The sequence below is a fragment of the Alternaria alternata genome (genome assembly GCF_001642055.1).
Source record: "Alternaria alternata strain SRC1lrK2f unplaced genomic scaffold CC77scaffold_6, whole genome shotgun sequence".
Lineage (NCBI taxonomy): Eukaryota > Fungi > Ascomycota > Dothideomycetes > Pleosporales > Pleosporaceae > Alternaria > Alternaria alternata.
This window is the reverse complement of record NW_017306195.1, coordinates 630,839-658,707: the sequence shown is the minus strand read 5'-3', so window position 1 is coordinate 658,707 and position 27,869 is coordinate 630,839. Positions and strand designations below refer to the sequence as shown.

At 52.0% G+C, this 27,869-nt stretch overlaps 14 protein-coding genes across 14 annotated transcripts; 6 read left to right on the top strand and 8 right to left on the bottom strand.

Moving 5' to 3' along the window:
- The first annotated feature begins 191 nt into the window (after positions 1-191).
- CC77DRAFT_735589 (hypothetical protein) lies at positions 192-1,554 on the top strand. Its single transcript, XM_018533002.1, has one exon. The coding sequence runs from the start codon at positions 366-368 to the stop codon at positions 1,347-1,349; it is 984 nt and encodes a 327-aa protein (XP_018388001.1). The 5' UTR covers positions 192-365; the 3' UTR covers positions 1,350-1,554.
- Positions 1,555-2,210: 656 nt separating this feature from the next.
- CC77DRAFT_1007105 (hypothetical protein) lies at positions 2,211-2,973 on the bottom strand (the record flags this gene model as incomplete). Its single annotated transcript, XM_018523461.1, has 2 exons — positions 2,211-2,437; positions 2,499-2,973. 2 exons carry the CDS (start codon positions 2,971-2,973, stop codon positions 2,211-2,213), a joined length of 702 nt encoding a protein of 233 aa, XP_018388000.1.
- A 1,162-nt stretch (positions 2,974-4,135) lies between these two features.
- CC77DRAFT_985017 (cytochrome P450) lies at positions 4,136-6,383 on the top strand. Its single transcript, XM_018536187.1, has 2 exons — positions 4,136-5,655; positions 5,705-6,383. The coding sequence occupies exons 1-2, from the start codon at positions 4,199-4,201 to the stop codon at positions 5,889-5,891; spliced, it is 1,644 nt and encodes a 547-aa protein (XP_018387999.1). The 5' UTR covers positions 4,136-4,198; the 3' UTR covers positions 5,892-6,383.
- Positions 6,002-6,928, bottom strand: CC77DRAFT_1007103 (alpha/beta-hydrolase; the record flags this gene model as incomplete). Its single annotated transcript, XM_018523460.1, has 1 exon — positions 6,002-6,928. The coding sequence occupies one exon, from the start codon at positions 6,926-6,928 to the stop codon at positions 6,002-6,004; it is 927 nt and encodes a 308-aa protein (XP_018387998.1).
- Positions 6,929-8,271: 1,343 nt separating this feature from the next.
- CC77DRAFT_931074 (hypothetical protein) lies at positions 8,272-8,995 on the bottom strand (the record flags this gene model as incomplete). The annotated part of the gene is made up of 2 exons (XM_018534197.1): positions 8,272-8,749; positions 8,802-8,995. 2 exons carry the CDS (start codon positions 8,993-8,995, stop codon positions 8,272-8,274), a joined length of 672 nt encoding a protein of 223 aa, XP_018387997.1.
- Positions 8,996-9,584: 589 nt separating this feature from the next.
- CC77DRAFT_740232 (glutathione S-transferase) lies at positions 9,585-10,445 on the bottom strand. Its single transcript, XM_018533006.1, has one exon. It carries the CDS (start codon positions 10,319-10,321, stop codon positions 9,602-9,604), a length of 720 nt encoding a protein of 239 aa, XP_018387996.1. The 5' UTR covers positions 10,322-10,445; the 3' UTR covers positions 9,585-9,601.
- Positions 10,446-10,884: 439 nt separating this feature from the next.
- CC77DRAFT_739581 (hypothetical protein) lies at positions 10,885-11,460 on the bottom strand. The gene has a single exon (XM_018533004.1). The coding sequence runs from the start codon at positions 11,369-11,371 to the stop codon at positions 11,030-11,032; it is 342 nt and encodes a 113-aa protein (XP_018387995.1). The 5' UTR covers positions 11,372-11,460; the 3' UTR covers positions 10,885-11,029.
- An 89-nt stretch (positions 11,461-11,549) lies between these two features.
- Positions 11,550-12,491, bottom strand: CC77DRAFT_1059465 (hypothetical protein; the record flags this gene model as incomplete). Its single annotated transcript, XM_018528238.1, has 1 exon — positions 11,550-12,491. The coding sequence occupies one exon, from the start codon at positions 12,489-12,491 to the stop codon at positions 11,550-11,552; it is 942 nt and encodes a 313-aa protein (XP_018387994.1).
- Positions 12,492-12,936: 445 nt separating this feature from the next.
- Positions 12,937-13,963, top strand: CC77DRAFT_1048599 (thymidylate kinase). The gene is made up of 3 exons (XM_018527543.1): positions 12,937-13,151; positions 13,236-13,344; positions 13,375-13,963. The coding sequence occupies exons 1-3, from the start codon at positions 13,028-13,030 to the stop codon at positions 13,817-13,819; spliced, it is 678 nt and encodes a 225-aa protein (XP_018387993.1). The 5' UTR covers positions 12,937-13,027; the 3' UTR covers positions 13,820-13,963.
- On the bottom strand, positions 13,826-14,935 carry CC77DRAFT_931696 (GIY-YIG-domain-containing protein; the record flags this gene model as incomplete). The annotated part of the gene is made up of 1 exon (XM_018534226.1): positions 13,826-14,935. One exon carries the CDS (start codon positions 14,933-14,935, stop codon positions 13,826-13,828), a length of 1,110 nt encoding a protein of 369 aa, XP_018387992.1.
- Positions 14,936-15,697: 762 nt separating this feature from the next.
- On the top strand, positions 15,698-21,519 carry CC77DRAFT_1018590 (histone demethylase JARID1D). Its single transcript, XM_018524651.1, has 2 exons — positions 15,698-20,111; positions 20,160-21,519. Exons 1-2 carry the CDS (start codon positions 16,045-16,047, stop codon positions 21,055-21,057), a joined length of 4,965 nt encoding a protein of 1,654 aa, XP_018387991.1. The 5' UTR covers positions 15,698-16,044; the 3' UTR covers positions 21,058-21,519.
- A 303-nt stretch (positions 21,520-21,822) lies between these two features.
- CC77DRAFT_931407 (mitochondrial export translocase Oxa1) lies at positions 21,823-23,541 on the top strand (the record flags this gene model as incomplete). The annotated part of the gene is made up of 2 exons (XM_018534209.1): positions 21,823-22,818; positions 22,870-23,541. Coding segments are annotated over 2 exons (1,668 nt in total), but the record flags the coding sequence as incomplete, so codon positions are not given.
- A 308-nt stretch (positions 23,542-23,849) lies between these two features.
- CC77DRAFT_1059460 (TOM13-domain-containing protein) lies at positions 23,850-24,315 on the bottom strand (the record flags this gene model as incomplete). Its single annotated transcript, XM_018528237.1, has 2 exons — positions 23,850-23,978; positions 24,046-24,315. The coding sequence occupies 2 exons, from the start codon at positions 24,313-24,315 to the stop codon at positions 23,850-23,852; spliced, it is 399 nt and encodes a 132-aa protein (XP_018387989.1).
- A 372-nt stretch (positions 24,316-24,687) lies between these two features.
- CC77DRAFT_1048595 (SEP-domain-containing protein) lies at positions 24,688-26,719 on the top strand. The gene is made up of 3 exons (XM_018527542.1): positions 24,688-25,034; positions 25,092-25,573; positions 25,621-26,719. Exons 1-3 carry the CDS (start codon positions 24,960-24,962, stop codon positions 26,369-26,371), a joined length of 1,308 nt encoding a protein of 435 aa, XP_018387988.1. The 5' UTR covers positions 24,688-24,959; the 3' UTR covers positions 26,372-26,719.
- The last annotated feature ends 1,150 nt before the right edge of the window (positions 26,720-27,869 follow it).

The window sequence follows — 27,869 nt, the reverse complement described above, 5'->3', positions numbered from 1 at the left end:
CTCAGAACGGTCTAAGGGATAAGGCCATGCCCACTTCCCAAGGGATCCAGAACGCCTACAATCACGGAAGGAAGACTGGTGTTGTCGACAGAACCTGCATTGCTATCTCCTGTGTTACCTTCTATGGGAAATTAATGTCCGATCGTACCAGGTCGCCGGTACCTAGGCGCTGGTAGCATGAAGTTGTTTCGAATCGTGGGCTCACAATTCTGATATAAGAATCAAGACGACGTCCAACATTTACAACTCACCAGCAAGCAATACATTCGTTTCAGTCGCTTTCTACATTCGCTTCTTCAGCCTTTACATTCGTTCATCAACACTCTTTTTTATCAAATATACAAGTTTCATTACTGCTAGCCAGAATGAAGTTCAACGCCCTCGTCCTCAGCGCCGTCGCCCAAGTGGCTTCCGCCCATTACTTTTTCGACACCAACATTGTTGGCGGTGTTGCGCAGCCCCAGTTCAAATACGTCCGCGAGTCGAGCCGTGTCACCAAGTACAACCCCATCAAGTTCTCCTCCAACCCAGCTGCCGATATCCGTGATGGATCCACCGCCGATGGCCCCGATATTGTTTGCAACCAGGGTGCCCAAAAGGCCGGCAAGACTCAGGTCATGACCGTCAACGCTGGCGAGGAGATCCGCCTCAAGTTGGCTGTTGGAGCCAAGTTCCAGCACCCTGGCCCTGCCCTGGTCTACATGTCCAAGGCTCCCAGCACTGTGACTTCATACGATGGATCTGGTGACTGGTTCAAGATCTTCGAGGAGGGTGTCTGCGGCAACGGTGACTTCACCAGCGACGCCTGGTGCACCTACAACCGTGACTGGGTCGCGGCCAAGATCCCCAAGGACACTCCCAACGGCGAGTACCTCGTCCGCGTTGAGCACATTGGTGTTCACCGCTCCCACGTCAACCAGCCTGAGCACTACGTCTCCTGCATGCAGGTCAAGGTTCAGGGTGGCGGTAGCGGTACCCCTGGCCCCATGGTCAAGTTCCCCGGTGCCTACAAGGCCACCGACCCTTACGCCAACTTCAGCATCTACAACGGCAAGAAGGACTTCCCCATGCCCGGCCCCAAGGTCTGGGCTGGCGGTGCTAGCAGCGCCGGTGGTGCCACCACTCCCGCCAAGGAGGAGGCTACCTCTGCCGCCCCTGCTGCCCCTGCTAAGACTACCATGGCCACTGTTGTTGCTCCTGCCCCTGCCGCACCCACCAAGGCTGCTGGCGGTGCTGGCTGTGCTGCCCTCTACGGACAGTGCGGTGGAAAGGGCTTCTCCGGTGCCAAGTGCTGCTCTGCTGGTTCCTGCAAGGCTGCCAACGACTGGTACTCTCAGTGCGTCAACTAAGCCTGTTTGCTAGGACTTGGTCGAAAATCTGTGTATATTTTTCATTCTTTGTGTCTAGAAGCGAGGCGTTGCATCAGCATAGCATTGTTTTCTCAGGCGCTGTTCTCATAGTGGAACACCTTTTACCCTTCTGTTTGCCTGGTGGATGCGGTGCGAGCCTGTATCATAGCAATAAATCGTAACTTATCATCTGTGTTCCAAAACATACAGTATTCATATCGTGATCAACCGATCTCTAACTAAGAGTAGTTACATCAGTCTACCAAAAGCCAGACATACTACATAGAGTGGCTCAACCCTTCCGCGTACTCTTCTACAGTTCTTGGAATACCATGTGCCATCTCGACCCAATCCAATATTTCTTCGCAGATGTCGGCTGGCAGTCGTTGGCTGAAAGCTAGGATGAGGTGGCGTCGATATTCGCGCCGTAAATCTCGCACTACGAGCGATAAAATCTTGTCTAGCACAGACCTGAGTTGATCAAGGACTATAGCACCTGTATGTTTATGTGAAGAGTCAATTGATGACTTATAGACGCGCACATTGGAATTCTTACCTCTTTGCTCACGTTCGATGTAGGACGTCAAGGAGAGAAATGCGTGGGCACAGTCGAGCGGATGTTCGGGGTTCCAATCTTTCTGCTCCTGATCCAGCAAATCGAGAAGCAATGCATCTGTTTCGTGGACACCCTTTCGCCACCATTCCAGTTTTAGCTTTTCGAATCTTAGGAAGTCCAAGCGAAACATCAAAGCGAGCTGGAAGGCTCGGGCTTTACCATGTGGTATCTGGCTCATCCGCTTTAGTTCAAGGCATGTGCGGGAAGTGAAACGAGAGATGGGAATTGTGACATTCGCTGCGAGGCTATAGCCTGTCAATGCTGCGAACCTGTAGTCCTCGTAATCTGAGTATCCAGAATCTGAGTCGCTGACGTCTGAAGTCAGGTCGAAGTTCATGGAACTCCACAGTACCACGAGAAATACTGATGTCAAGATTTGCGAATAGCATCTGAGACTCCAGGTAGAGAGCCCAGCTTTCCAATTGGAGTTGAGTCCATCTCGGCACGAGGGTCTCCTTTTTCAGTGTATTCTCTAGATGATAGCATAAGTAAAGACGCTGAATGATCCCTCAACTGCAATATTTCGAACTTACCCACCCTTGTTAGAGGCGATGCCTCCCAAAATCGTTCTCGTGCAACATCTCGGACTTTACCGGAAGCTCCTCCTTGATTGTGGAGTTCTCTAGAGAGGTTTTCTAGCTTGATGACGTGTTGTTGTATCATATCCTCCATTCGACTTGTATCTAATAACCCAGCATCAACGGCGTATTGCCATCTCGGGTCCTTCAAGCATTTTCGCCATCGAGCAAGGATTCCTGACTTGTCGCTATTGTCTCCAAACTTTTCACACATCCTCACCAGATGCTTCAACGTCCGTCTCTTTCGCTTCTTCCTCATTTTTCCGCTGGACTCACGTCCATCAATCTCGTTTTGCTTCACGTTCGGCGTGCTGGTAACTTCGGTTCCATCGTCCTCTCCATTTTGAGTCGCAACTCGTACAGGCGGCCATGTTTGAACATTACCCATACTTCTAGATAGTATAGCGTTTTCGAGCTCACACCTCGACATTGATTTCGGAGTAGCAACCCCTGTAGGTTTACGTTGCGATACGTGTCGATTGGAAACAGGGACTTTCACGTGAGCTTGAAAACACTTTATTGGAATCGAACCGTATTTATTTTTGACAGAACAGACGCAAGAAATGGCAGACGAGGCCAGCTGTCAGCTGAAGAGACATGTTAAGTACGATTGCCGTGCCGCAGAGATTGGTGCACGCTAGCTACAAATAGTAATCCCTTGGTGAATTCCATGGCGTTTCGCGGAGGGCAAGTATCGATATTGCGAGAATGCCTATATGTGACACTACGCTTCTTTTTGCTTGTATCTTCGTAAAGAACGACACGCTTGGACCGCGGAAGTTATAGTCCGCAAGCTCTGGAAGGTTTGCAGGAGCTGTGCTTCGAGCGCGTGACGTCATCGCGACGCGTCCACGGGTCCGTCTCGGATGAGGCCCTACTACAAATCACTCACCAGGTAGATACAGGAGTTGTGTCACACTCAGACTCGAAACGCATAGATTGCTGGTCTACTCTGCGCGATTGGCACATTCCAATCGAAGGTGCTACTGGAGAGGCATACACACAGTTTTCTCTACAAAGATGCCTAGGTAATGCACAGAACATACTATGCTAAACGTGCGTGTACAAAATCAGATTTTTCTCATGAGCAGTTCGTCAAATGGATAGTTATATAGGTGTCGAACCGTATGAGCATTAATGTAGCTAATATAACAGCATTGTTTGTATGCAAGCGTCCAACTAGCGGCTTGCAACTTGTTACATCGAAGGTGTTTCTCAAGAAGGATGTCGTTTGAATCCAGGGTGCTAGTCGTTTGGTGAGACTGTAGCCGTCTATTGTTGCTTTGCCTTCAGTTCGGAAGCGACTTATCCGACTATAGCGCGGAGGATCGTGTCTTTTGGGGCGCTGATAACCATTTAATTTACTCGGCAATATATCTTGCCGCCTTTAGAACCAGGCTAACGCTACGCGAAGGATGAAACGATGATAAGCAGCCGAGTATGGCAGATCATTCGTGAGGTTGGACGGATATGGAAATGGAGATTTTAACAGCGTAGCATTTGCAGATGGCTGGTACGTTGGGTCCGCAGAAGCGGGGCAACTCTACGCGGTAGCGCTTACTCTTGTCTCATCTTACCATTAGATATATGACGCCTACTTTGCGACGTCTCATGTCATCAATCACAGCTCTATTTCGTGACCCATTACACCCAACATGACAGGCTCAAGCGAAGCAACGGAGTCGCATACCCTCTTCACGATTCCACATGTCGCGGCTGCAATTATCACCTACTGGATCGTGGCGACCACCTACAACTTGATCACATCGCCAACACCGCCATCAAGTATACCATGGATGGGCTACGGGAAGGGCTGGATCGCTGACTTCCGCAATTTCACTGCGTTGACTAAGAGCAAGGAATGGCTGTTGGCCGGTTACGACAAGTATAGTCGCAATGACAAGGTCTTTGTGTTACCACCAACGCTTGGCATGGCAGCTGAGATTGTAATGCCGCGAAGCCAAATGGGCTGGATGTTTGACCAACCGGATACTGTACTGAGTACAAGTGAAGCGCATTACGACTTCCTCCAGGGCGATTACTCATTCGTCAAGCCGATCATACTGAAGGATCCCTACCATGAACATGTAATTCACAAGAACCTTGTACGCAATCTCAATGCGATCCTCCCGGAGCTTGAAGAAGAGGTACCCCACGCTATTTCCGAAGTGTATGGAACGGATACAGATAGTTGGAAAAAGCTGGATGTTATGGATTCTTTCATGAAGATGATTCCAGTCCTGACCAACCGCATGCTTCTTGGCGGTTCCCTCTGTCGCGAGCGCAAATTTCTGGATGCGGTATTGGGTTTTACTGTGGACTGTATACGTACCCAGAGCCTTATGCAACTTTTCCCGAAAGCGCTGCACCCAGTGATCGGGACGTTGTTGAGTCTGACTACAAAGTACCACTACTGGCTGTCATCGAGATTCACACTACCCATGATCAAGCAGCGCATCTCAGATATCGAGAAAAAGGATGCTGGGGACCCCGAGTACAAGAACTGGAAAGAGCCGAATGACTTCATCAATTGGAGCTATCGGACTGCGCAAGCTGAGGGACGACGCGACGAAATGCAGCCAGATCGCATTGCTCAGCGCATCATGCCCATCAATTTTGCCAGTATACATACAACCTCTCTCACGGCTTATGAGACTATGGTCAACATCATGAGTGCCGGACCAGAAGTGGTCAAGCAGTTGCGCGAAGAAGCGCATCGCATTCTTCAAGAAGAGGGAGGTTGGACCAAGCAGGGTCTGAGTCGCATGCATCGTATCGACTCTGCTATCCGCGAGTCACAACGTGTCGCACCTATTGCACTTACGTTCGTTCATCGTAAAGTAGTAGCGAAAGAAGGGGTTACAACACCCGAGGGCGTACATGTCAAGTATGGAACGCTTCTCTCATGTCCATGGACGCCGCTGGCTGGTGATACAGACATACACGAAAAGCCAGAGGAATTTGATGCATTCAGATACTCGAGGCCTAGGGAAGAGTATGAGGCGATGGATGCGGAAGAAAGAAAGAAGATCGATGCGTTGAAACTGAAGCAAACAGGTCTTGTCACCACAGGCGTGCATCACCTTCCTTTCGGTCATGGGCGTCATGCTTGGTGAGTTAATTTACTCTTTTGATCCAGGCCTTTGCTGACAACATCGCAGTCCGGGACGTTTCTTTGTTTCCCACGAACTGAAGATGATTTTCGCCGACTTGCTACTCAACTACGACATCAAGCCGCTTGCGGAGAAGCCCAAAAAGATATGGGTGATTAGATTCCAGGTCCCAATGCCAGCAACAATTGAGGTTCGACGTCGGAAGAGTGTATGGAAACCAGAGACCGCCTCGTGATTCGCGTAACAACAATGTATGATATAATATATACATGGGTACCATGACTGTGCGGGACTATCGCACTAGTGCTAGCTTTCTTCTTATCTTCCTCACTTTGCCAAAGCTGTTCACGCATCGGCCGAAGATAGCCACATACCCAGTTCAACACCCAACTGCCCAGGCTGATCGTACATGATGAGATGTCCGGCTCCGTCAACCTCTATTACCTCCTTCGCACTCAACACCTCACCAAGCCTATGTGCATCTTTTACAGGAATCCAATTGTCCTGCTTGCCCCAAATGACTTTCACGGACATGTTCTCCCCCACCTCTGCGTACCGTCCCTCAACCTCTTCCGTACTCCGATGAGCGGCTTGGCATAGTTGGCGGACGAACCCTCCCTTGCCACCTTCTGCCAGCCATGGTGACTTGAGCATGCTCATTGTCTTCTCATCCAGCATAGTGTACGCAGCGTTCCTGATATATGATTCGAGGATACCTTCAAACGACATATCAGGTAAACTCTCGATGGCCCCCGGGTTCTCTGCGACGCCTTTGAACAAAGGCTGACCAAAGGGACCGATAGCGACAACGTCTATGAGGCAAAGACTCTTATATTGACATCCATGCAGCAAATAGGCACGAAGACTCATCAATCCGCCATGGTCGTGAGCGACAACGTGGGGTTTTGACTTCCATCCTTCTGTGGTCTGCCAATGCTTGAAGATAGCGGCGAAGGCTGAAGTTTGGCGAGCGAGATCACTGTCTAGTCTCTCCACTTCGTTTTTTGGTTTGAAATCGCCATTGGGTAGAAGCTGCTCGATTGGTGAATCTCCGAAACCAGGGTTGTCGAAGAGGTACACCCTGTACTTGTGGGATAGAGCCAGCGCGAAGGGTACCCAAACGCGGGAAGACCAGGGAGTGCCATGTATGAAGATGAGTGGCGGCGAGGTCAGAGAGCCGAGCGATGTCCATCTGACATTAAAGGAATGCGTCGGGGATTTGAAGTCGAACGTTTTGCTCAGGGTAGTTGGGTCGCTGGTTGGTGGAGACATGCTTGTAGTAGACGCACACGTTGTTGCGGAAGACTTGCGAGAATTATTGCCCGGTATCATGCACTTTGCTGGTTGTTTCGCTATCTTGTTTCTGGGTGCGACTCAGCTTATATGCTTCTGATGTACCTCATGAGGCTGTCGCTAGGTATTGTTGTTCTGCCCCATCTATGATGCGTAATAGCCTGTGTATCTTCGCAGGATTCCAGCACCTATCAGTGGGCACTTATCATACGTCGCTTCCACAGCAACAGCATTGCTATCGGTCAGCAAGAGACGCGGATCGACGTATCGTCATGCAAGCATGTCTCCGAAGTGGCCAATCAGAGCATCCGCTCATAGGGAACACGATGACTTGAACCCCTCAACGAGACGTGCTCAATCTCTGTGTGTCGCTTACACGCTTAGACGGCGTTGTCGCATCAGGTAGTGCTTTCGGCGGCCGCCCTCTGCGTTTCACAGCCGGTGCGGCGATGCCACCTTCCCGCAGCTTCGTCTTTCCTCGACCAGCCTGGCTTTTAACATCCGGATTTTTTTCCAGATAATCTTCGATTGCCTCAAAAATAATAGGGCAATACCCAGACACGTCCAAGTGACGCCTCGGGATCAGATACTTGACGAGATAAGTATCCGGTACTTGATTGAGTCGCTTCCCTTCATGTTTACCAAATGTGAGCTTGTAGTCAGAAAGTGGCGGCGGTCCCGCCGCATACCACTTTTCCAAGATACCGACGTCCTGATATCTAGTCGGATCGTATCTGGAGAATGTGTCCTCGGCGCCCAGGGCTTTCAGGTTTTTCGCTCTTTCCGCCGTGTTCTTTCGAAAAGATTCCCAGAAACAATCGGGTTTGTTGGGGTCATCACGACAGCAGACGAAGGGCCTGAGGGATGGATCCGTGGACTGTTCTCTCCAAGCATATTCTATCTCTTCCTCATCGGAACTGAAGGCAATCTGTTTATGAGCGCGAACGCTCCGAAAGTCGCGTCGCGACGGTACACTGGGCCCTGGAAATTCGACCGATCTGCGACAAAGAGGAAAAGTGATGCGGAGAGGCGTAGCTACGTGCGCAATAATGCGGTGCTTGCACGCTTGCCTGTACATGATGATTACATGCCACTCGATGCCTCAATGGAATTCGACGATAGGTGAGCGTCAGGCCGCCAGCGGAAAGTCCTCCATAATTTTGCGGGCGGGCACGGGCGGCATGTTTGTTCGCTTCGATAGCCAACTATCTGGTGCAAGCTCCAAGTTTCTCAGCTTGATCGAATAGATGTACATCCGGGCGGGGTTGGTAAGGATCTGGATATGACAAAACTATGAATGCATTATGAATTTATTATACATATTACTGTTTCCAGTATTGCGCACCTAGCTCGTCTCCGAGCTTCACATGATCACCCTCGACAATGATCTTCTTAACCACGACTCCCACAACATCCCATTTACTGTTGGTGTCGATAGGCAGACCTGAGTCCCTGCGTTTACCCGCAGCGTCTTCGTTGCCAACTTCGCGCACGACTTCCCAGTTGTTGTTACCAATGTCGACAAGCCTAGCACGCTTGTAGCTTGCGTTGGAGACCTGACGTTGTGCGACTACAAAGCCAGCCTCGTCTTGCTCCTTGATCCACTTCCTGGCTTCTTCATCTTGCCATACTTTCTGGAGTGCTGCGTCGGCATCCTTGAGCAGCCTCACACTCTGTTCCTCAGCCTCGATGGTGCCAGCCTCGGTGCCCTTGTCAAGTGGTTTCTGGAGCAAATGCGTACCACCGAAGCTCTCGACGAAGTGTCCGTCTTCCGCGTTGAAAAAAATGACATCCTTGTACCTAGGTATCTTAGTATCTTGCATACAAGTACCATGTGTGTATTCTGGCGTACCATCGCGTGCCGATGTCGTCGTAGTCGCGGTCTTCGAGGGCTTTGGACGTGTACTTTGACATCTTGGAGACGAGCTGTCCGCAGGGGACCTTCTCGGCAGGGAGGGGCTGAGGTAGGATTGCGAGCTCAGGAATGATGGAGGGCGACAGTGGGCCGTCGAGGTAGCTGGGTCGACGAGAGTACTTTGCTGCCATGGTGAGGAGCTGTAGCTAGAGCTGTAGTAGTAACGAGAGGGTAAGTAGAGTACAATTGACTTATGACGGTCTTCAAAGCAAGCTATAGAGCTATACTCAGGTGCGGAGATGCTCTCGTGAGGGGTCAGCAAGCTTTATGTGATATCATTGTACCACAGCTCTGGTAGGTAGACAACCCCGCTCGCCATGGCTACAATCTTCTCAGGTCACGCTCATGCTACGGTACCTGTTTTTGGTAACCCAGATATCATACCAAAGATGATGCGACGCGTACCTGCGACAGAATGAGTGGTGTGACGGATCAGGTGGCCATGATGAGGTCGGAGGCATGGCGTGTTGTTGTACCTGACTACTCGCTTCCAAGTGGATCCGGAAGGACGCGGCCGACTCTTCCCGGCTCGTCTTCGTTGCATAGACACGTACTGACCTGTCAAGCAGCCTCGACATCATCACCGTCACCACGACCCGAACTTATGAAGCAAACAATTGATGAGGAGGGTTTGTATTCCTTGAGTAGAGTGTGCATGCCCTCCGGCGCCACTATTTACAACTTCTGGCGACCCCTATGGTAATCAGCCACGCATCATTCCAACCAGACTACAAGACTCACGGCTTCATCGCCATGGCCTTTACGAACATCTCGTTCACTGGCAAACCCTTTGCGCTGAGGCTCTGCTCAAGATTGATATCTGGGTCGGATTTACCCATAGCTCGCCTGTACGCTTCGCGCTCACCAATGCGGCCGAGCCACGCCAAGATTCCAGGATACTCACTCAAATCCATCGGCTCGAAGGTTCGCATCGTTGTGAAGCACCATCCCGTCATGCACTCTGCGGCAGTGAACTCATCGCCTGCAAGCCACTTGTTGTTTTGTAGTCGGTTGTCGATATGGCTCAGCGCCTTGAGGACACGGGCATCGTTTCCCTTGAAACGCAGATCATCTTCGCCGACCATACCACGCGTCATAGCCCTTCTGAACATTCCAGGCTGTAACGTGCCATTCGCGAAATGAAGCCAGTAAAGGTAGTCTGCAAAGTTCTTGTCTTGTGGTGCCAGGGCCAATCGTCCGTTGCCGTACTTATGGATAATGTAATCGCAGATGGCCCCAGATTCGGCGAGTTTGATGGGGTTGGACGGATCAGTCAGATCCTCCAGGACGGGTGAAGCACCGAGAGGGTAAACAGCCTGGAGCTCGGGTGGTGAGAGAAGAGGTGATCGCTGATATAGCTTCAACTCGTAAGGAATATTGAGCTCCTCGAGAAGCCATGGGATGCGCTCGCCTTGGCCGAACTGTAGATGGTGGATGATAAGCTTTGGGGATGACATCTTCTGAGTTGATAGTGAAATGATAGATCGTATGGGACCTTGAAGAGTCGGATGTCGTGAATTGTTCTTGTATTCCAAATGTACTTGGCTTCTCGGTGTTTCGGTTACTCGGTGATCGACAGATCCGGCAGATAGTGTACGTAGTGTAGGTAAAAAGCTCCGCTGACTATGATTCGGCGACTTGCGGCTCAAGAAGTGGAGGTAGTGGGGTTATGGACTCCATTCTGCTTCGTAAACTTCGATTCTTATGTTCGTCCAGATTCCAGGCACCCACGATCTGTGTCGTCGATGTCTTCGCCCTGTACTCCCAGATTGGCAGACTACTCGAATGCTGACAATTCCAGTCACGTGTCGTTCGGCCGAACCTAGTCAGTACCCAACGCCGATTCGCCAGGTACGACTCGCCAGAGAACTCTGATACGTCAGAGTGGACTTTGCGGACGGATCGCATGATATCCATATATGCCGTGCTTACAGGCTTGTAAAGACTAGACCGCTGCTACCTCCAAGATACCATGCATCTAGTGGTTGCTGATAGTATAGGCATCAACCTTTTGGCTACCATACCGATTCTGTCCCGACACTACTGTGAAACAGGTAAGGATGAGCTGCAGACTACATGTTCAGCTACAAGACCACGTCTTCTGGAACGCGCGCATCCTCCGAAAGTGTCTCCTACTCATCGTATGCCTCCCCAAGCCGCTCTTCCTATTCCTTGTCATCCTTCTTCCGACACTGGCCGAAAACATGCACAATCGCATGCTCCTTCTCATGGGCCACTTCGACATGCCGCCGTTTGCAATTGAATATCTCAAAGACACTCTCATCGCACTCAGTCTCGTCGCGATCAATGCGTGAGTAATTACCTTTGTACCGCAGATTATACTCTACTGCATTGCATAACACCTCGATGGTTGCTTCGACAAGCTCCGCGTCGGACAGCACTTCGATCTTTTTGAATGAAGAGTCATCGTGGTCCATTGCTTCACATCGGTGAAGGAACATGATGAAATACGACTTCCACGTGAGAGAAAGCCACATATCGTCCATGTGTTATAGTTGAATCATAGTGCTAAGAACGAGATAGCTCAGGTAATCATAATGGACTTTAAGACGGAACGGTCAACCCAAAATGTAAGTGAACGCTCTTTCAAAGAAAGTCTTTGCGGAGAAAACAACAAGTGCCATGACAGTCCAGGCTGAAATAGCCACTTCTCCTTAGTTTGCCTCATACACATGGTCCTTTATTTATTGATATATCTTCAAGCAAGAAACGAAAGCCATATTCCTCCGCCGTCCCATTCACCTTTTCCGAGAGCCTCTTACAATACCAACATGCAGCTTCACTGATAAATATCTCTATCTCCAATAGCTCAGTACGCCAACTGGCAGCAAACTTATCCTTGAACTGCTCGAAGGTGAGGTCAGTATTGCAAAACTGCTCTACGTATAGCGCCATGAGCTGTGGCTCGGCGTGCTGGAATATCGTTTCTTTGCCTTCAGTCCCTAGAGTCCGGAATAGTTCGGAAGCCTTTTTGGAATAAACTTGTCCAGATATGAAGCCATCTGGCGTGGCAGGGTGCAGACCATTCTGGGCCAGATACCTCTTTCCACCAATCTCCATAAACGCTACAACGGCTCGGCCCGGACCATACTTGGGCTTTGTACTGAATGTTTGCACCAAGTCAAACTTGGCGTAACCAGGCTCTGAGTCGATCGTGTATCTTCGAAATTGGAGGTCGTGGACAGTTTTCCGTCGGCGTTGACGCTCCATCAGGTCTTCGGCGCTCTTCTTCGCATTTTTCAGGTCTGCCTGGGCGCTACAAAGATGTTCTTTCTGAAGCGCATACTCCAATCTTACAGCTTTCAGTGAAGCTCCTGTTTCATAAAGTTTCGCTTGAATCTTTTCCAATTCAGTCGGGACCGCCTGTATTTGATGAAATGAATCGTCTGTTTGTGTTCCAGTTCGGACATTTTCAGCTGTCAGCGAGCTGACACTCCCATATAAGTCGGCTCTAGCTGCTTTAGTATTCGTGGAAGCAGTGTCGCTACTCGTAGGCTTCCGTGAGTCACATCTCTTTCTAGGCTGGGACTGGGATTTGGGATCCGTGCCGGTATTCGTCCCATCCGATACAGTTACTTTAGCAAGCTTCGCTGTAAGTTCATCCATGACGTCCGTTCCTCCCATACCCGAAATCTGTTTAGGTTCGAATGATTAATCGTCTTCCGTCAGTCCTTCCGTGATATTTAAGTAGGGATATGTAAGTAAACCCCGCTCCTCATCCTTGAGGGTGACTGGCCTTGTCAACGAGTAAGATATGGTCTCTATGCAGATAAGCATTGAAACCTGTCAGTGCAAGACATTCATTGGTATATTGCTGCCCGCAAGTGTGTCGTGTAACGTGGTACTAAACATGGACGCGGTTCACCGGTTCATGCATTCTTTGATTCGATGTGACTGCTCGCCTTCTACTGGCATCGCACATCTTGCATGTACAGCTACAATGTTAACCAATCTCAAACTAAAGAGAACTCGATATGCCATGACGGTGGAATGTTGCGTAAGGTTGACACTTTCGAAGTGGTCGGCCCTGAGAGCAAGTTCATTTAGCGCCCGAGTGGCGATTGAAGCCCCACCAACGCGTCGTTTCAATCGCGCTTCAACCGCTGCAGGGTAACCACCCCTCACATCACGTTTCCAGCACCATGACGCGGGGAAAGCTCATAGTTTTCGAAGGCCTAGATCGGGCAGGCAAATCGACTCAATGCCAAATGTTGGCTGAAGATATGCAGAATGACGGGATCAAGGTGCGGCATATGCGGTTTCCAGGTATGTGCGCGCAGACTGAAGGCCGTCAAAGGCTGTGCGATTGGATATACGGATTGAAGAGCCGAAGGCTGATCACTTGAGCAGATAGAACGACACCAATCGGCCAAATGATCAACAGCTACTTGAGTGGTCAGAGCGAGCAAGACGACCATGTCATACATCTCTTGTTCTCCGCGAATCGGTGGGAAGCAGTGTAAGTCGTTCCATGCTCAACTGCACGCAGACAAGGTTTTCTCAGCGTGCATTGCAGACCTTCTATACAAGCCGACCTCGAAGCTGGTACAACGATCATCGTAGATCGTTACTACTACAGCGGCTGCGTGTACTCTGCTGCCAAAGAGAACCCCAGCATGAGCCTCGAATGGTGTCGAAAACCCGAAGTAGGACTTCCACGGCCTGACTTGTGTCTCTTCCTTGACATATCCGCCGAAGACGCAGCAAAGCGAGGCGGGTATGGCACTGAGAAGTATGAGAAGAAGGAGATGCAGGACCGCGTACGAGGGCTGTTTGAGACAATGATGCAGAAGAAGGAGGGCGAGGACTTTGTGCGCATCGATGCGGGTGAGGGTATGAAGGATGTGGCGGCAAAGATCAGACAAGAAGTCGATAGGTGTATTGAGCGGGTCGCCAAAGGCCAAATGCCGTTGAGGACTGTGGAGGAGTGGTAAATGCTCTCAACTGGTGTTGGAGCCTTGCGGCTTATCCTCATCGTCGTTGACATTCTCGACCCACGTTTCATCAAGGTCCTCGTCAAGGTTGACATCAAGATCATCTATATCAGGAAACTCTTCCGCATCATCCTCGATGGTTCCGTCCGACTTTCTTTTCTTTCTCTTTGTCTTGAACATGACCTTCAGCTCTTCTTCACCATACATGCGCAGACTGAGCTCCTTCATCAAGTCAGACCATCTCAGAGAGCTGCGACAACTCGGACATGTCCCTTGGACTGGGATAAACGCATCGATGTTGCTCTCTTCTGCCAGAAATTTCTGCGACATACAGGCCATGTGTGACACAACGTGACATGTCTCCACTGGACAGACCAACACGAGTGATGTGTCAGGACTCACATCTTCCTTGCAAACAGCACACACTCGCTTTTGATCGTCTCCGAGCATCATTTTTGACTTTTCGACATGTGTCTTACAATCCTCGTACGCAACAGGAATTGCTCGTATTATTTCCGGTATGAAGTGAGTTCGCATCTCGCTTTGCACGTCCGGCGCAAGCTTCGGAAGCTCGGCCGGCGTCACCCGGATAGTGATGTCCTTCCGTAGGGTCGTCTTCATCTTGGAAATATGCTTCTCCCATTGCGTAAACACATCCTGGGCAAAGAATCGGATATGCAACGGCCATCGGCTGAAGCTCCCGACACCCAACAGATGATGTAAATTCTTCAATCGCGCTTCTAGGGACATTGGTGGTCTCGGCCTCTTGACGGGCGAAGGATTCTTTCTCCCCTTTTGCAACTCCTCTAGCCTCGCGTCGCGCACATCTCGCTCAATGTGTCGTGTCGCGTGCGTGTTTTGCCACGCCCATTCAAACTGCAACGCAGCGAATCTGGAAGGAAACCCAGTAACAATGCACGTCATCTCCCACGGCCGCTTCCCTTGCATCGACGTACGCTTCGCGCCGCCCTTGCTCGAGCCATTGTGCTGACCCAGGCGGCGGGCCGGATTGGGTGTGCTGCCGATGTAGAAGGCTTTTCGGTTCTTGGAGCGGAGTAGATAACAACAGTAGAAGGCTGGGATGGGGCGGCTTTCGATCTTGAGAGAATCAGCCATGATTAGACTGGATAAAGATGAAGTCGATGTTGTTGTTGATCGCATCCAAAAGCGTGCAACGGCCAGTTAGGGCTGACGGGACGATGCAGATGGAGGCTGTTGTGATTGGTGGGCAGGTACGCTTCCCGGTACGACAACCTTGCTGCCGACCTCACCTGCAGGAGTTCAGGCTTAGGTATAGAATGAACACGAAAGTAAGAAATTGGCAAAAATGTAATGTAAATGCGCAATGCTGCTAATGTTACGTTCGCTGTTTCGAGATGCGGTGCGATGATGCAAGCACGTGGCGAGTTTAGCCCGACAGGCGTTCACGCTGAAAAGGAAGAAAAAGTAACCACGTATGGAAATATCTGAGTCAGGCTGATATATGTGCTTGTTATGCGAGCCAATGTGGTTCGTTGGTCGCCGAGATGGTAGACAGCGGCGCAAAAGAAAGTTGGTGAGGTGAGGTCGGCACATGGACAGCCTTGCGTGCAGTCGCCAGATCGGCATGATGTAGCTCTCATACCTGACTGTGACTGCAGTTGAAGACTGCATTTTGGTATTGCGCCCATGCAAGGTAAAAATTGAGCGGAAAAGTCTCGTTAAATTCTCGAGTCTCCCCTAGGACAGACTGAGTTGTTATTTACAATGTTTTTCCGCGTGCCCTGCTGAACAAGCGTTGACGTTCTGGGTTCGGTACCTTTGGCTCGATATGCATCCGCCGCTAGCGGGAATCTCGCACCTTTCAGCGGGCCCCATCCATCCTCTCCATATCTCCTCACCTCCACAACCGAATTGCACAACCGCCGCCTCTACCACGTCGTTCGCTCGCAGGCTGACGTACAACCGTACTAATATTTGATTCTTGTAGAACTGCATCACGCGGTGTAAGCGGGTCGAGAGCGGTCGCCTGCCGCTATAGAGGCTCCATGCCTACGCCTATATCCCCTCGATAGTGCCCACGACCGACCGATTCACTCCCAATCACAGTCGCCATACCTACCATATCATCTCGTATTTCGTTACGAGGCTGCAACTAGGGCGGAAGTCGCGACAGCGCTGCATGCACGAGCAAGAGGGTCATGGTCGACTTCATGCCCCCCAGTGGGCCCTCGACAGGCGCCACTATGACTACCTTTCGAGTCGCTACGGACAGCGGAACGCCTGATGGAACAGCCAGTGCACCCAAGTCAAGAATGGGTGGTGCTGCGGTGCCTGCCATGAGTGGCGCGCAGCTGAATGGGGCTGGCACGATTCCCTTGAGCGCGCGTAAGGCGGCGCCGCTGGATCTCGCTACCGTAGAGCGCAGAGGACATGGGGCGCCGAACAATCTACCACCCAAGCAGAACCGTCTCTTTGGTTTGCGCGAGTCTCCAACATATCGACCGACAGCCGAGCAGTTCAAGGATCCCGTGCAATACATTCAGAGTATCCGAGAGGAGGCACAGAAGTATGGCATAGTCAAGATCGTGCCGCCGGATACCTGGAATCCGACGTTTGCCATCGACACAGAGCGCTTCCACTTCCGGACACGGCGACAAGAGCTCAACTCAGTCGAGGGCGGCACACGTGCTAATTTGAACTACCTCGATCAGCTCGCCAAATTTCACAAGCAACATGGCCACAGTCTCACTCGCTTTCCCAGTGTCGACAAGCGACCTTTGGATCTCTACAAGCTCAAGAAGGCCGTTGAAAAGAGAGGTGGTTTTGAACGTGTCTGCAAGCAGAAGAAGTGGGCTGAGATAGGACGCGACCTCGGCTATAGTGGCAAGATAATGTCTTCGCTGTCTACATCACTCAAAAATTCATATCAGAAGTGGCTGCACCCATATGAGGAGTATCTGCGTCTAGTCAAGCCTGGCGTGCAACAGATGCTAGAGTACGAGCATGGCGGACCTTTCACACCATCGCCAGCCCATTCGCCCATGAAGAAATCGCTACAGGGCACGCCTGTCGCCAACGCGACGGATTCGCCTGCCATAAGAGCTTCAGCAGCTCTGAACGCGACACTGCAGGGTGACTCCGTACCCACACCACCATCCGAACTGTCGCGACCTGCTATGCAGGCAGGCTTCACACCGGTGAACTCTGGAGGCTTTACAGCGGTCAACGCACTCTCATCACAGAAGCCATCTACGCAGCCCTCGACACCTAGTGCTTTTGTTGCGGCCAATGCCTCAGGTGCTATGCACCGGGATGTGTTGGAGTCGCGCACATCGACACCCCTGCGCAACGCTGGTAGCCCCATGCTCTCAGCTGACAACACACCCGACCTTCGACCGCCCGGCAATGGACTGACACCATTGGCCAACGGACATCAATTTAACCAGCTGAAGCGAACCTTCTCCCAGGATCCAGAGAGTAGTGCAAATGACGATGTGGATGAGGCAAGCGGGCGACGGAGTAAGCGACTTAAGAAAGACGCTCCTCCTACGGTTGCTGGCTCGCACATGACTCAGCCTCGCCAATCGACGCCCAGCCGGTCTTTCCCACGCGTGAGATCGGCCGACGAACGACCTGGTGATCGTTGCGAAACTTGCGGTACCGATAATGATCCACAGAACATTTTGTTGTGCGACAGCTGCGACTCCGGCTACCATGGTTATTGTTTGGACCCACCGATCAAGGCTATTCCTGCATATGACTGGCATTGCCCCAGGTGTCTTGTCGGCACGGGCGAATTTGGATTCGAAGAAGGAGGCATTTACTCGCTTAAGCAGTTCCAGGAACGAGCTCATCAATTTAAACAGAGTCATTTTGCCAACAAGAGGCCTTTCGATCCGATCACCAACGCGCCAAAGCCGGTCACCGAGGATGACGTAGAACGCGAGTTTTGGCATTCGGTCGCAAACGTGACAGAGACGGTCGAAGTTGAGTATGGAGCAGACATACATTCCACAACACACGGCAGTGGCTTTCCTACGATCGAGAAGAACCCACGCGACCCCTACTCTACTGATCCATGGAATTTGACTGTACTCCCCTACGCGCCAGATTCTCTGTTTCGCCACATCAAGTCCGACATCTCAGGCATGACAGTACCTTGGCTATACGTCGGTATGGTGTTCTCGACATTTTGTTGGCATGCTGAAGATCATTACACCTACTCGGCAAACTACCAGCACTTTGGCGCTACCAAAACCTGGTACGGTGTACCAGCCGAAGATACAGACAAGTTCGAGCAAGCCATGCGTGAGGCAGTACCAGAATTGTTTGAGAGCCAACCAGACCTTTTGTTCCAGCTCGTGACGCTTTTGACCCCGGAGCAGCTTTTGAAGGCTGGTGTCAGAGTCTATGCGATTGATCAACGCGCTGGAGAGTTTGTGATAACATTCCCAGAAGCCTATCACGCTGGGTTCAACCATGGTTTCAACTTGAACGAAGCAGTGAATTTTGCACCGAGTGACTGGGAGCCATTTGGTGAGCACGGAGTCCAACGTCTTCAGGATTACCGACGTCAGCCATGTTTCTCTCACGACGAACTACTATTGGCCGCGGCATCGCGTAAAGACACAACTATCAAAACCGCCAAGTGGCTCGGCCCTGCAATGGAGCGAATGCTCGAGCGAGAATCGCGCATTCGTGCAGAATTCCTCGAGAAGCACAAAGCTGCCAGACCGCATACTTGCAAAATTGACGGCACCGGCGATAGCGAAACACCATGTGAGCTTGAGTTCGTCGTCGATGATGCAGACATGCACGAAGATGAACTGATCTGTGCCTTCTGCAAGGCCTATGGCTATCTCTCTCGGTTTTACTGTAGCAAGACTAAGAAGGTCTTGTGTCTACAGCATGCGGGATGGTTTGAGTGTTGCCCAGAGACCCCAGAATCTGAGCGTCACTTTGGAGCCCAAGGTCAACACAAGCTAGTATACCGCATGCCCGAGGATGCTCTTACTACGCTAGTCCAAAAGATCGTTGACAAAGCAGGCATGCCAGAAGCTTGGGAATCAAAGATGGAAGCTCTGCTTGCCGAAGGGCCTCGGCCTCAACTGAAGTCTTTGCGCGCCCTCTTGAACGAAGGTGAGAAGATTGACTGGGACCTGAATGGCCTTCAGGATCTGAAAGATTTCGTCGATAAGTGCCAGGAAGTCGCCGAGGAAGCTATTCTCTATACCACTCGGAAGCAACAAGCCCGCCGCAAGGCAGAACGTCCCGGGAGAGGACGACCAAGCAAGGCGAACATCGCTGAGGCGGATGAGAAGGACCGCGAGTACCGCAACGTGGACAACATACAGAAACTGCTCAACCAAGCGAAAGACCTGGGGTTCGATAGTCCGGAAATAACTACGCTCCGAGAACGCGCTGAGAGCATTGTCGAGTTTCAGACTAGAGCGCGCACTGCTTTGCGTGAACGCACGTCTGAGCAAAGCATCGCTCGGCTTGATGAGCTCCTAGAGGAAGGGAAAGGTTTCAACGTCGACCTCCCCGAGCTTGAATCCCTCGAAAAAGTGGTACAGCAGTTGAAATGGCTCCAAGAAGCACAGGACTTCAAGGTGAAGCTGGCACCGACGCTTCAAGAAGTTGGTGAGCTCATCAAGAGTGGCGTTGAAGTCGGCATGCCAGAACACCATCCCGACCTTCGCTTCCTGCAAGAAAAACGAGACCAAGGCGAGTTCTGGGAAAAGAAGGCCAAAGAGCTCATGGAAGTGGAGAACGTGCATTACCAGCAACTCGATGCCTTTTCCAAGCAAGCGACCAACCTGCCCGTAACACCAGAGACCCGTGCAGCTATGGATGCTATTTTGAAAAAGCAGCGAGATGCACAGGAACTTATCATGTCATTATACGAGCGAAGTAAGAATCCTGACTTCTCTCAGCGACCAAAGTACATGGAAGTCCGCAATGCCATGGAATCACTGAACGCACTGAACGGCAAGCCTAATGGCACGAACGACCTTGAAAAGGAACAGAAGCGACATGAAGATTGGATGAGACGAGGAAAGAAGCTCTTCGGCAAAGCCAATGCGCCCCTCCATATTCTCCATGCGCACATGAAGCAAGTCGACGAGCGTAATCGTTCCTGCTTCGACTTGTCTGATCAGCCTCGAATGCCTGTGGAGCCCGCCTCTCGTGAACAGAGCCCAGCTGATGGCGAAGAGGTTGACGGTTCGGGATCTAGCCGAGATGTCTTTTGTATCTGTCGAAAGCCTGAAGCTGGCATGATGATCGAGTGTGAACTGTGTCACGAATGGTAAGATACTTGGCTTCAAGGAAAGCAGGCACGTGCTAACAATTACAGGTATCACGGGAAGTGCTTAAAGATCGCACGCGGAAAGGTCAAAGAGGACGACAAGTACACGTGTCCCATCTGCGACTACCGTGTTAAAATCCCACGCGATGCGACTCGTCCTAAATTGGAGGACCTGCAGCTTTGGCAGGACGAAGTTCCTGGTTTGCCGTTCCAACCCGAAGAAGAGGAGACATTGGACTCCCTTATCGAGCACGGTACCAAGTTCCGTGACTACGTTGCGCAGTACATCAATCCGTTGATGTCAAGCCCTGATGAACTCACCACGCAGCGGTTCTACCTACGGAAGCTTGAGGGCGCCGAGATCCTTCTCTCCAACGAGATCAACTTCTTCCGTCAGGAGCTGCATAAGTGGGCACCAGTTGCCCCAACGCCACCGCCGATTCTACAGGTGTCGCTCTCTACGCGTAAGCCTCGGCCCACGAAGCAACAAAAGCTTATGACCCAGTTGGGCATCACCAATCCAGATGATCTTCCACAGCACCTCAAGACCAAGACTCACCAGTTTAAGCGCAAGGATGGAGACGGTCTCAAGTCGACGAGTCAGCAATCTGGTGCTGCTGAGCAATCTCATACACCCCCTGGCGAGCCTCGTCAAGGTGCTGGTGAAAGCAGTGAGTACTTTAACACAACCACTACGTCTACGTTCAGCAACTCTCCTACATTTGCTACGACGGCTCCACTCAGTTTTGGCGGAGGTTCTTCCATCGCGCCCATCGATCCAGGTCTCTTTGAGAGCTCAGGCCCGGCAGCTCCGACCAGTCCTATGCAAGACCCGTTCAAGAGCTCAGGTAGTGGCAACGAGATGTTTGGCGAAGCAATGGAGATGGGTGGTGGTCAGGCAGAAGAGGCATTGGCTGTCACCGAAGGCAACAATTACATGGAATAGAACTCCGACGGCTATACACCACGATCGCCAGACGATGGCGCATAATTTCCTATAAGCATTTTAGGGCGGCGTTCGGCAAGGGCCGTTGTACAACACGGCTCGTTCTCATGTTTTGGTCTGGGATTCCACGACTGTTGTTGTCAGAATTGTCACTGTTTCATCATTTCGCGGATCATTGATTTTTGATAGCTGCTCCCACAGCTACTGCAAGGTTGGGTGTTCATGTTAGCATGGCGCTGCTTGTTGCATCAATGGGTGTTTGGGAGCACGAGAGGGCCACTGGCCAGCATACCCCCCAAAATAGGCACGTGGTGGGCTCAGAGTTTTAATACAATCTTTGATAATGAATGCATGCTGCAATAATCAACTAAGTCGGGTATCTGGTGAAGTTTGAGCTGAGGCCAGTTTGTACGCGTGATGCGGGGATCTCGGAGGTTTGCTCGAAATGCGCTATGAATGAGGCCCGTGCACACGACTTTTCTAAAGCCGACTCTGATGGTCGACGACGTCGGAAGACACATCGCAATGCTTCCAAGTAGAGGGCTGCGGCCGGCCCAGTTTGCGCCTTTGGCCTCACGACAATCGACAGCGCTACGATCCAATGCTACAAGGAAGGTGCGCATACCTGCGAATTTAGTTGCCCACTTGGTCGAAATCACACATCCGCCTTCTCCTGCCCAAGTCGCACAGTTTCCTTTCCATAAAGACTCTTCCACCGCTGCAACTGAAACCGAATACGAGCTCACATTCATGTACTAATTGCCGCAGTTCTCCTCCCTTCCCCGAACTGCCAACCTCTCAAGCTCGTCATGTCGGACAAGCCCGCTCCAGTCGGCGCTGTGGAAGTCAGGCGCGAACCGGACCCAGAATGTCATGATGAGTGCGTCATCTGTCCGATACGCTTCATGGTATGCTCCTTGGAGCTGGGGCAAGTCTAGCGGCTCTGTCGACGCCAGTTCCCTTTCGCCTGCCGAACGGGTGCCAGTCGCCGAATTCTCGAATCGCCCAGTCTCCGAATCTGCGCAAGCTGCAGAACCTGCCGTCACCACATCTACCCCGGAGCTCGCTCCTGCAGCCATCGATAAGCCTGCTGTTGTAGACGGAGCATCCGTGTCCACCGAGGCCGCAGCAGAAACCGCATCCACATACGCTGAACCCAAGACACTCAATGACCTGTTCGGTGCCGAACCTGTCAAGGACACTCTCCCTACTGCTGAAATCGACCCTACTCGCCTAATCGACCATGCCGGACAATTGAAGGAACTTGGCCTCGACTACGGCTACGGTATGACGACTCTTTTCGAGAAGACCATTGAAACCATCTACCTACAATCAGGCTGGGGCTGGGCTGGATCGATCGTTGCCGCTGGTCTTGTCGTCCGTTGCGCGACCTTTGTTTTCCAGGCTATGAGCTCAGACAAGATGGCAGCCATGGCCTCTTTGGGACCCATCACCAAGCCTATCCAAGAGAAGATGGAGGCTGCCATCGCTCGGGGCGACAAGCAGCAAGCCGATATGTACAAGATGCAGCAGGCGCAAATCATGAAACCATATATGGGAGGCATTCTCTCTACCGGAGGTTTCATGATCATGCAAGGTTGGATTGGATTTTCGGCCTTCAGATTTCTGAGAGCCATGGGCGAGTTGCCTGTCCCAGGCATGTCTCAAGATGGATTCTTGTGGTTTACTGATTTGACCGCTCGCGACCCCTATCTCGTTCTACCCTTTGCTACTTCAGCTATCATGTATACTGTTTTCAAGGTAAGTTTATACTCCCAAACAAGCTCCTATACTAGCTGACGTGTCGAATAGACTGGAGGTGAAACCGGTATCCAAGCCGATGTTGGTCAGGCCGCCGCACGTCAATATATGTTCACTGGTCTCTCAGTCTTCCTCGGTTTCGTTACAGCATTCCAGCCGGCCGGTCTTCAACTCTATTTCCTTGTGTCTGGTGTCATGGGCGGTCTCACCGGTTGGCTCCTGCGCCAGAACGGCTTCAGAAGTATGATTGGCATAAGGAAACTGCCCAGCAAGGCGAGCACCGAGCTCTATACCAAGGTTGCCAAGGGCGAGTTGAAGCTGAAAGACATCAAGGGAGCAGACGGAAGGGTTCGTTACCAGCCGCCCACCCGCACAGCTGCCCCGAACAATCGTCGGCAACTGTCTGGTATCAACCTCAAACCAGGAGTTGCCCTCCCTGCGCATCTCCAGGTGGTGGCACCCAAGATTGACACTGAGTACCCTGACCGTGACGTGGACTATGATGAAGGTATCAAGGGCAAGCCAATCAATGAGAAGTTGGACTACTACCGCAGGAACTACCGCATCAGCTACGTATGGAGGAGAATGACCAAGGCCACTGAAGCTGGAATGCGGAAGGTTGGTTTTGGAAGCAAGAAGATGTCAACGGAGGAGGCGAAAAGGAAGCAGAAGGCTGAGGATTACGAATACGAGAGGAGGCGGAGGTTCCAAAACAGGGCCTAGACGCGTCGAAGAGACGTGCTAGAGGTTCTAAGGAACTTGTATAATATACGAAGGTGTTCAACCTTGTGTTAGTAGTAGCAGTACGTGCATCTCAAAACAGGGTTGGGACGAATAGGAGTTGGGCAGTACGCATAGTCAGATTTTGTACAAATATTGCATATGCAAATACTCCAGATCAGACTTGCCATGTCGGTATTCGCACTCTTAGATGTGTCGAGACCGTACTCGTTATGCGTATAAATCCTATGCCATGAATCGCACTTGTATGTACACATGCGTTCCAGGAACCTCAACCTTGCTTGCGGCTTCTACTCAAGAGACGTGTACATGTCCAATTCCTGGCCATTCCTCCGCCTTCGCTCCACAGGATCAGCGCGCATCTCTACACCAGGGCCCACACGTCGAGAGTCGGATCCGGAGCGGTGCGACGGGAAGATCTGCATCGCAAAATGTTAGCATTCTTCTGCCCAAGGAGATTTTCATTCCTGAGGCCCTTTTACATACCTTTGTGCCACTCCAGCCCAACCGATACGCAGCTTCGTTTGCGACCAGCTCTCCAAAGCCCAACATGAGTCCATTGACAAACGGCAGGAACAGGTTGATGGCTGCGCCACGGAGTAACCCCCAGATTGTCGGAGGCTTGTAGAGGATCAAAGGGGTAGAACTCGAGGACGCTGGAGAGGAGGAAGAGAGCTCGTTGTTTGCATCGTAGTTTTCGCTGTCCGAGGGGATGGTTATGCCGGATTCGGTGAGGTTGGCTGCGTCGGACGCCATTTCAGACAGCGTGTGGGTGTTGAATGCGGAAGATGCGTAGAGGTGGGACGTTGCTTTGGGTACGTGGTGCAGGACGGTGGATGTTGAACGAGCACTGGAAGGAGCCCCACGCGGAGGTGATGCGGAGACGGCGCGGGTCTGGCTTGAGCTAGAGGATGGTAACGTATGAGGTCAACTCTGCTCGATTGACTCGGATTGTCGTCTACGGGGCCAGATGCAGTCCGCTAGGGCGCGTGGGTGAAATCGCGCGACACTCCCGAGGTAGACGCTCGTCGGTGTTGATGAGGCTCACATTAATCCCAGTCTTGCCAAGCATTATCTAGGAACATGGATGCATGCCGGAAGCTGCTGCATTGTCTATGCAACGGGATCTGGCTGGTGAATCTTGGAATTCAAGTGCATCCTGGACTTGAATTGATCAATCGTTTTGTTCCCTGGTTAGACAGTGCATATTCAGAAAGAGGTTTGCGATACGTAGTGAAGGAGGGAAGCAAGAGCAAGCGACGTCACCAGCTACCGCCTCTACCTAACAAAGCTCGCCGCGCTGACAGTTTACATGGACCCCACCCCAACCAGTCAACGCGTGCGAGCTACACCAACCCCAACAACACTCTCATCTTCAACTGTAGCGTCATCCACCTGTAATGTCTGAAGCTGCACCCGACAACGACGCTCTGATCGCCCAGCTTGCTAGCCTTACTGGCCTCGATCCTGCAACAGTAGGTTGATAGAAGGTCATCGAAGCTATTGGACCTGCTCACTAACACGGACAATAGGCTGAACGCTACCTGAACGCTTCCAACGGAGATCTCACCCTCGCTGCATCGCTCTTCTTTGACGAGGCTCAGGAGCAACAAGAAGGAACTTCCGAACCAGACGTCGACATGGCCGGCGACGAGCCAAACACAGACCCTACCCAGAACCCTCCGCCCACCGGAGCTGGTGGTGGACGCACTCTCGGGGGCGCATATGTACCCTCGCCGGCGCCAGCGGCATCTTCATCATCAGCGCAGCCTGCTGCTGCTCGTGGACAGCCTACACAGAGAGGTGTGGCAGGTGCTCGCACGCTGAGGGACCTGCAGGCATCGGGCGGTGGCGGACACGGACACGCCCACGATGACGACGACGATGATGACCACGCCGACGACGAGAACCAGGACTTCTTTGCCGGTGGTGAGAAGTCTGGCCTGGCTGTCCAGAACCCCAACCAGTCGAATCCGCGCGACCAGATCAACAACATCTTGAAGCGGGCACGACAGTAAGTTGGTCAAGCGTTGTTCGCGCCACTCCAACTAACAGACGTAGGAACGCTCCCCGTCCAGGCGGTGACGACGAGCAACCAGCTAGCTCGTCTCATTTCCGTGGCGCAGGTACGACCCTCGGAGGCGACGATGCTCCTTCCCGGACCATCCCAGACCCCACGGCCAATATCCCCGCACCGCCCCCGCGCGCCCACCGCGAGCTTCACCTCTGGCGTGACGGCTTCTCAGTCGACGACGGCGACCTGTTCCGCTACGATGATCCCGCAAACGCACGCACACTGGAGATGATCAACACAGGTCACGCTCCACTACATATCCTAAATGTAGAACATGGCCAGGAGGTGGATGTCGAGGTGCACGCGCACAAGGACGAAGACTACAAGAAGCCAAAGAAGAAGTACGTTCCCTTCTCGGGTAGCGGAAACCGTCTGGGTAGCCCCACCCCGGGTGCAAGCTCAGCGGCTGCTCCCATGCCGGCTACTGCTTCAAGTAGCACGGCAGCCTCGACCCCAGGGGCTTCTGCGCAACCTACCGTCGACGTCGACTCATCTGCTCCTACCCTTGCCCTCCAGATTCGCCTCGGTGACGGTACACGGCTGTCGTCGCGCTTCAACACGACACACACTATTGGCGACGTCTACGACTTTGTCACCAGGGCTAGCCCCGCCAGTCAGGATCGCGAGTGGGCGCTCATGACCACGTTCCCCAGCAAGGAATTGACGGACAAGGCCCAGGTTCTAGGCGATATTTCAGAGTTCAAACGTGGTGGTGTAGTAGTGCAGAAGTGGAAGTGAAGACGTGCTTTACGTCGGTGCGCCCTCGAGTCCAGAATTGCCGTTCATCGCAGATGGTGCGGGGTGCGGATAATGGAAGATTCAGAGGGTGAAAGGTTACGCTGATCATGACAATATCATTGCACGCAGATGCAGAAGGCGTTATGGCAAAATGCATGATAGACTTGGGAACGATAGCTGGATAGCATTCATGACAATATCGATCCTGCAGGATGCACAAGTTGCACAACCTGCCAAATGTGTTACCCGTTGTTATCTGGCATGGTGCATTGCATTGCATGAACTCGACAAGTGTGCGCGTCGTCGCACTGCAGCCCGTCTGTTTGGCGGTCGCCTCACGATTGGCGGAACGTTTAGTATTGTGTTTGCAAATCCGTAATTTGTCTGGACAAAAGGGCCGAGAAGGAGTTTCCTCATTCTACGTTATCTGTTCATTGCTCAGGTTGACTGCCCATCGATGCAGGGTTTACTGTGGGACTGATGGTGCGCATGTCCGTTGGATCGGCTGAATAAGATGACGACCTCAGAATCGTTCCGTTTCGCTTGGGTAATAGACGCCCTTCTTATCTTTAATTATACCGCCAACGACGATGCAACAGCGACCGGAGCTAACAATATCGCGCCGAAGCCTATGATGGTTTGTGTGAGTCGCGTTATTTGTGTGCGCCCCCAAATATCTGCAAAGGTGCAAGGTCAAGTGAACAAGTCGCCATATCAGTCGTTGGGATTAGTTCCGTCCTTCCCTTCGGATAGATGAGTCGCGGGCATGGTGCGACGGCTCTGCCGCTCGGAGGATTTTGCGAAACGCGCAAGCACCGATGTGAAGGAAGACATGGCACCACTAGGACGCAACCACTACTCGTCGCTAGAGGATCAACAGGCGTGCAACGCGTCAGCACTCCCCTGGAGTACCTTGCAGCACGGAGCGGGAGGCGGTGCGGGAGTTGGGGGTAAGGTGTGCTGGTGTCAAAACCGATGGGGATACCCAGATCGACGAGGCTCTGGCCGCGTACTGCCGTTTGAGAGTGTTCGACGCTTCTTCTGCTCGTGCAATTTCGTACCCTGTCGAGTTGTCTTGTCCCGCGCTCTTGGTATCGTCATTTCCGTCTAATCATCGTCTGTTTTTTTCTCTTGATGCTTGCTCTCCTCGATCCAAATCGTACGCTCTTTTCAGTCTTGCGCTGGCCTCTACCCAATCGATCCACGTGCGGCAGGAACCACCGTCGAAGATAGACAGATTGATCATCGCTCTTGCCTTCTTCAATCAAGCCGGCCCCGCCTTCCTTTCCTTTGCATCTAAGCTAGCATTGCTCGGCGGCGCCTTCACCCAGATCATCACCGCCATCCTTAAGCACCACGGTCCTTACCACCTTTACCCTTTCAACACTCCTCTTCGCCATCCGTCGCCAGTCCTTCATTCGCGCTACACTCTAGCAACCTTCAAGCGATGCAGCTTTTACACTATCGGTAAAGATACGACTACCCCCAGTACACTAGG